Source organism: Morus notabilis, unplaced genomic scaffold, assembly GCF_000414095.1.
Source record: "Morus notabilis unplaced genomic scaffold, ASM41409v2 Scaffold243, whole genome shotgun sequence".
Taxonomy (NCBI): domain Eukaryota; kingdom Viridiplantae; phylum Streptophyta; class Magnoliopsida; order Rosales; family Moraceae; genus Morus; species Morus notabilis.
This window is the reverse complement of record NW_010359811.1, coordinates 1-7,587: the sequence shown is the minus strand read 5'-3', so window position 1 is coordinate 7,587 and position 7,587 is coordinate 1. Positions and strand designations below refer to the sequence as shown.

Genomic DNA, 7,587 nt, shown 5'->3' with positions numbered 1-7,587 from the left:
CGATCTTTTTACTTTTTTTTTGTTTATTTATAAATCTTATGTTTTTAAATGACCTTATTAAACTTTTTTCTTAATAGTTTTTGTCTGACCATGATCATCGTAAATATTTTTTTTCCTAATTGCTCCCCTCAACAATGTCTTTTCGGATGTATTCCTGCTTAAAACATTTTTCTCATACAAGTCTTTTAAATACTTTTTTATATGTACCTTATAGATGTTTTACTTTCTAATTTTCCCCATTATAACTTTTATCCTTTTTAAATGTGCTCTATTAAACTTATTTTTTCTGGGCTAAACTCAACTATTAAAATGATAGTAAATAGGTAAAATTAAATTGTAGAAGAAATTTTATATTTTCGTTTTAAAAAAGTTGCAAGAAATGCACGCATGGGGCACGTGTTTTAAATTAGTCATATGAAACTAAAAGAAAGAAAATATAAGTTTGATTGGTGGGCAAGTGAAAAAAAAAAAAAACAATACAATTTAGTTGTGGGGATTTTTTTGAAATTTTAAGAAAGTGTAATAAGTAGAATAAATAGTGGTTTAAAATGTGTACGTGAAAAGTATAGTAAGGAATAATTTAGTTGTAGGGACTTTTTTGTAATTTTAAGAGGGATGTAACAAATAGAATGTGGAGTGGTTTAAATATGTTTGGGCTTCCTCTAAGGTTGAACTTTTTAAATGTTTCCACCGGTGAAGCGCTGTTTTTGACTGTTGGATTAAATTTTCAATGGTCAGATATGTAGAGAGAGCAATTTTGTGTGGCACGTTGTAAATTTTTAATATGAACTTGCACAGATCTAATCGTTAAAAATTTAATCAAAGAGTAAAAAATAACGCTTCCACCAGTAAAAACATTTTAGAGTTCCACCGTATAAATTGCCAAATGTTTATGCCAAAAGAAAAAACGTGACTTAGATACACCTTAAAAATATGACAATCAAGATACATATGACTAATTTGTATTAAAAATAAGTAAATAAAAAAATTTGTATTAAAAATAAGTAAATAAAAAAATTTGTATTAAAAATATAGCTAATTTAGTTTTTTTTATTTATATATTTGTATACCCCATTTGTTTAAAAATGAGGGTAATTTTGTCCAAATAAAAATAATAATATTCCATTCCACTGTTTTTGTAATATTGTAACCGAACAAATGAATTATCTATTTTTTCCTTTCTATTCCATCATTGTTACTATTCCACCGTTGAGAGCACCCTAAGAGTATGTTCGGTAAGAAAGAAAAGTAGAAGGAAGGAAGAATGTGGAGGAATTTTGTGAGGGAAAATAAAAATATAGGTTGTTTGGTAAGAGAGAAAAGAGAAATGAATTACTTATTATTTTTTTTCTTTTCACAAGTGGGCAAAAAATGTGATGGAAAATGGAGACAACTCATTAAAATGAGCAAAGTTACAACTACCATTTTCTCCATCAACATCCAAACAAAAAATTTAAGAGTATAAAAGTAATTTACGAGTAAAATTTTTTCTTTCCTCTCAATTTAACTTTCAATACTAAACAAGTAAAGATAAACTCATTTTCTTTCTATCTTCTCATACCAAATAACATAAAAAGTAATTTACGAGTAAGATTTTTTCTTTCCTCTCAATTTAACTTTCAATACTAAACAAGTAAAGATAAGCTCATTTTCTTTCTATCTTCTCATACCAAATAACATAAAAGAAAATCAATTTTCTTTCTATCATTATTATTTTCTATCATTTCTATATATATATTTTATCTTATTTTCTTTCATTCCTACCGAACATAACATTAGGAAACAAGTTCGGTTTTGAAGACGGTTAAAAAAAAAAATCAATTAAAAAAAACTGACCAATATAAACATAAATAAAATTTACCACCAAAATTCTATTGCCGGTTTCTTCCAATTTTTTCTCTCGACTTTTACCCAACTCCACCGAGAGAATCCCATTCCCTTCCCTAGGGTTAGGGTTCGCCATCGACTTCCAGTCCTTCTCCATTGCTTGGATGATCTCTCTTTGATTCTTTCAATTCTGCGGTCACTTCGCACAAGGTTGGTAATCTCGCTTCCCATGTTATTCTCTACCGCTTCAATTTTCAGGATTGATTTTTTGTTTTCCTTACATCTCCGACAGTATAATCTTCAATTGGCTTCTGAGAATGGTAATCAAGATTTTGTTTTTCCCGAACGTAGGAGAGCCTTAACTCGATTTGCGTTGAAAGTATGGAATTTTCTTTTCCTTTTCCGATATTTCTCGGTAACCAAACATTTGATTAGGTTGTTGGCACTGGGTTTGGTTTGTCTTGTCTCATAATACTGTTTTTTGTGTTTTTCAGTTGAAAAATGGCAACTTTGATAATTTTGTTTAACTGTCTTATTTTGTGTACCATTCGTACTGTATTTCTACTTTATTTCTACTGCTTTCTTTGTTCAACAACAGTTGGAGGTTCGGCATTTGTTTATTTATTTATTCTTTTCACTGAAATCGCTTCTATGTTATGCGAATTCAGGTTTCTACTTTGGTGCACAGTTATTTAATTAATTATTTTGAAAATCTTTAAAGAATAACAATGTCTACAAGGAATCGTGGTCCACTTCCAATGAAAGGAGTTTCTCACGAACCTCCATTTGGAAGAGGGGTTGGTCCAATACCCCATCCTGCATTGTATGAGGAAATGAGAGAATCCCAGTTCCGGAGGGTTCCCCGACCTCTCCCTCCTCACCCCGCAATAATTGAGGAACATCTTGCGGCTCAGCATCAAGATATTCAAGGTCTTCTCGTTGACAACCAAAGGCTTGCCGCAACTCATGTTGCTCTTAAGCAGGAATTGGAAGCTGCCCAGCATGAGTTGCAACGCATGGCTCATTTTGCAGACTCGGTGCGGGCAGAGAAAGATGTACAAATGAGAGATTTGTATGAAAAGTCTGTACGCTTGGAAGTGGATCTTCGAGGGGTGGAGGCAACGCGGGCTGAGCTGCATCAAGTTCATGCTGATATTAAGGAGCTCACTGCTACGAGGCAGGATCTTACAGGAAACGTACAAGGGATGTCTCAAGATTTGGCCAGGATTACTGCAGATTTGCAGCAGGCTCCAGCTATGAGGGCAGAAATTGAAGCTATGAAACAAGAACTGCAACGTGCTAGGTAAATTTTGTTTTTGTGCTTGCGCTTGTTTGTTGATACTAGTTTTATCTTTAATATTTAAGTTAGTTATTTGATTTGGTTAATTTTGCAAATTTATTTTGTCAAATAGAGCTGCCATTGAGTATGAGAAGAAAGGATATGCGGAGAATTATGAACACGGTCAGGTGATGGAGAAGAAATTGATCTCAATGGCTAGGGAGTTGGAGAAACTTCGTGCAGAAATGGCTAATGCTGAGAAGAGAGCACGTGCTGCTGTTACTGTTGGGAATCCTGGTATATACTCTCATATATACTTGTATTACCTTTAACTGGTTTGTAGAGTTTTATTTATATATTTATATATTTATATATTTATTTATTATTATTGAGAACTGAAATCAAATATATTTTAATAAAAGTTTTCAATTTGCTATAAAGAAAACTGGTGGACAAAACACGGAGAACCAACTTGCTCAGATGCGATAGATATGTTGGTGGGTCAAATAAAAAACCTGCTTGCACGATAAACTTTTACCCCATTTTTTCATGGCAAACTGCATCAATTGAAACACAATGATACTCTTGGCTCTCTTTTCTAATGGCCCTTTTAGCACAAAAATAGCAGTCCATGAATAGTTCAATTTTTTCTAACGAATTTACAATTTTGATGCATTCCTTTTTATACTGTTCTTCTTGTACTGGATGGTTTAAAAGTCTCCACAGTTCATGTTTCGAACTGAGTTAAATGATATCAATGCCAAAATCTATAATGCAAGATGCAAAATGTTAGAAAAAGGGACATGCAGAAGTCGTTGGGCTGGCAGAAGTTGCTTGTTCAACTGATTTAATATTTTCTATATTTTGACTTTTTGCTATGCATTGTTAATTGTTCAAAATTCAAACATTACACTGATGCCTTATGCACATGTTGATGGCAGTTGTATTTTGTAATTTTTTCCCCTTACTGGATTACCGGAGCTTAAATTAGCACCATTTCATTTCACTGTTTTTTTTTATGATTGTAACTTTAGTTATTTTATCACAACATTATAGGTTATACTGCAAATTATGGAAACCCTGAAGCCACAGGATATGCAGGAAGCCATTATCCTGTCAACTATGGCATTAATCCTGTAAGTTTTTCTATTTTACATGAATTCTTAAAGACCATGGTAGCTTGGGACGGGCGTGTGTTAATGTTTGGTGCAAATGGCTGTTTATGTTTGTTTGTATGCATTAGCCTGAATGCATATATCAAAATGCAAGATCTGGTTATTGTATATTTATGTCATCTTCATCTAGTCAATACATTTATATGATTACCTTCTCTCTTTCAATTTTCAGGTGCAAAGTGGTGTTGAAAATTTTCCACCATATGGGGCTGTACCTGGTTCCTGGGGTGCATATGATATGCAACGGGCTCAAGGACACATGAATTAGCTTTCCTTATTATGCGCATGCGCTGTATTCTATCGGCTATTTTGGGCTGCAACTCATTATTCTATCGGGTATTTTGGGCTGCAACTTATTAGATATTTAGGTTTATGTTTGAAGGTTATCTCATAATAGACATTTTGGGACATATGCCTTTATCTCGAGTTTGAAGCTGTATTTCTATGTCTCTATTATAATAGCTTTGATGGTTCAATATAATATGTCTTGGTGTCTTCTACTGCAAATATGTGACCAACTTCTGCGCTCTTAATGCCATCCTAATGCAACTTCTTGTTCTTGTGTTTCTGAACTTTACCTTTGTCATTTGGAAAGAGCCATATTGTATCATTGTTTCTAAGTTTCTAACTACAATGCTTTTTATATGCACAGTATTCTGTTAGTATGCTTGGTAGGGTCTTCTTAGTTTCATGTATTCTGAAGCAAAAATGTTTTATTGTGTATTTACCTATGTAATGACTAATGAGATGTGGGTGTTTGGTGTATGAAGTTGTCATTGTTGTGTTTGTGTGCGAGTGCGCGCGTGTGTGCGCGTGCAACTTATTGTGCATTTAGTAGATGAAGTCAACTCGCTTTAGTCTGACTGACTTTAGATGATAGCCCCTTCTAGTTCAGGATACCACAGTCATATTGTAGCTAGCTTGTTTCTAGATTGGAAGAACTTGCAGATTTGTAATCTTTTATTTTTGTCAAGTGTATTCTTGGTTTGTAATTTCAATTGAACTATAGGCTCTTTTTTAACTAGGACTAGGACAATGGCGCTTCATCAGTGCTTTTGCAGTATCACTTTTGGGGACACACTAGTAGAAATTACATGGACAATGTTTGTGGTAATAGAAAGCTGTTTTCTTAATCTAGGAAGATGCACCATAGAAGTCAGAAAAGTATGCTGTCATGAAATAGCATTGCAAGGACCTTAGCTCGCCGTTAGTATAGAGATATTGATAGCTTTGGAGGACTTGAGTTATGGATTACAAAAAGTGTTCCGGAATGGTTTCTAAATTGTTGGAGTTTATTGTGTTAAACTCCGGCTGTCACATGTCTCTCTGTGTCTTTTGGGAAGTAACCGCTGCTAAGGTTCAAGCTCAGAACTGATGTAGCCAAGTCCATAATCTATGATAAATTTTTTTAACACGTTTGCTTTTTGCAAAATGGTGCTTTTTGCTATAGTTGAATGACTTTAGGATGTCTTTTCTTCTGTGTCTTCAAACTTAGTTATCTATTTTTCAACCTGGAGGAAATTGTGGTTCATAAGGAATTAAAAGTATTAGCTAGGGGAAGCTTGCCTGCTGACTATTTTATCACGCTGTGGTAGAAAAATTCCCAAAAGGTAGCTCATATATTGAAATTTGTTAATTTTTATAATTTCACGTATAAATGTATTCATCTTGATTATATATAGCTTCTGATCACGATTAGGTTAGGTCATTCTAGTTAATCGAGGTAACTATGGTCACTCAGGAGTGATTAGAATTTTGTTTAATCTCAGTAAAGCTGGGACAGTACTATGATTTTGCATGCCCCCATATAAAATTCGTTGGACTAACTATCAAATGCTAGTAAGTGTGGAGGATATAGTTGTTTGCGGAATCACAAGTTCCACAACTTTATTGTTTTCAGGGCAACCCTTGTTCCCCACCTTATGAGTTATATGGGGCCTGCATTGTATTTTAGGACTCAAAATATATGGGATCTAACCCTCTATTTGTCAACAAGGAATTATGATGACACGTGGCGCGCTCTCACTTAGGCTAGGAAGTTTGAGATGTTTTTCCTCTTAATGTCATTAGAGTCTCTTTCATTTGTAAAACCCAAATTTTAGTTATCAATGGTTCTCCCTGCTGCCTTCAAAATGTTAACCTATTAGTCAAATAGATTGATTTTTTTTTTTGTTGGATTTGTCAGAATGGAGTTTTTGTATGCCTACAGTAAGGTACTCCCATTTAATTACGGTCAGACATTCTGTTTCCTAACTTAAGTAGTTGTTACTTAGCAGATAAAAAAACCGGTAGTCATTGGGAATGGGCATAAAGTTCGGTTATAGTAAGATACATGGCTTGGTAGTTCTTTACTGTCAATTCTCTGGACTCTACTGTTCATGTTTAGTTAATATTTCTTCCACTTACCTCGTCATTTTTTTTTTTTTCAAATTTGGGTTCATGCATTGTGTTGAATGGTAACTGTGGTTCTTCTTTTTTCATAAGCTAGAATGAAGGGTGTTTCTCTTATTCCTTTTTCAGTTAGGATATCATGGACCATGGATTCTTCTATTTGCTGAAATTAATTACTAAAGTGTTTATTTAATTTAAAACTCCTCCAAGACAAGATAGTTCCTGTGGACTAATTGTAATTGCTATTATTTTTGCTGAAATAATAAATAGAACTATATACATTGATTTCGTAATTCCTTTAACTTAGTAGATGAAAACAGTGTCTAGTATTTTTTGGTGTTGAAAATTATAACGTAGCAATGATCAGCTAAATTGTCTCGTTCCCTGTTTTGTGTTTTATATTCAACCACAATAATAAAGTTTCCTATTTCTTATTAAATAATAAAAAAGAACAGAGAGACACGAAAATCACAGTCATGGTGTCTTAATAGCAATTAATAGTGGAACAATTGTTCTAATTATATTGCTGCTCCCAAAAGGAGGTGTACTTTTTTTTTTTTAATGTTGCCTGTGTGCAACATATGACCAAATCTACGGATTCACCCATGGATGTCTGTTGATCATCATGGAGCATTTGCTCATGCTGTTACTCGAATTTTGAAGTCTTCATAACATGCACAGACGGAGGGACAAGCATCAGCTTCAAATCTCTCTCTTGATCAGCTGGAGATCAATTGAATTTCGCTTGCTTTATTTATTTATTTTTTAACTGCCTACCTTGGAGAGGAAATCTGTCCGTTTCAGGAAACTTGTAGAATTGGCTATATCCACTCCAATTCTCTGGTCAAATCCTACGTAGTCATTTCTTTTATTATCTTTATTTGGGAGTTTTCAGCAAACTCTATATTAATTGTC

General features: G+C 33.7%; 1 protein-coding gene across 4 annotated transcripts; it reads left to right on the top strand.

Annotated features, from left to right (window-relative positions):
• The first annotated feature begins 1,894 nt into the window (after window positions 1–1,894).
• On the top strand, window positions 1,895–4,764 carry LOC21400496 (protein FLX-like 1). Of its 4 annotated transcripts, none has more exons than XM_024163701.1 (5): window positions 1,895–2,037; window positions 2,567–3,130; window positions 3,240–3,403; window positions 4,163–4,242; window positions 4,454–4,764. In XM_024163701.1, the coding sequence occupies exons 2-5, from the start codon at window positions 2,586–2,588 to the stop codon at window positions 4,547–4,549; spliced, it is 885 nt and encodes a 294-aa protein (XP_024019469.1). In that variant the 5' UTR covers window positions 1,895–2,037; window positions 2,567–2,585; the 3' UTR covers window positions 4,550–4,764. The 4 variants fall into 4 exon arrangements, with proteins under 4 accessions (XP_024019469.1, XP_010093441.1, XP_024019467.1 ...); XM_010095139.2 differs by having other exon boundaries at window positions 2,549–3,130; XM_024163699.1 differs by having other exon boundaries at window positions 2,496–3,130.
• The last annotated feature ends 2,823 nt before the right edge of the window (window positions 4,765–7,587 follow it).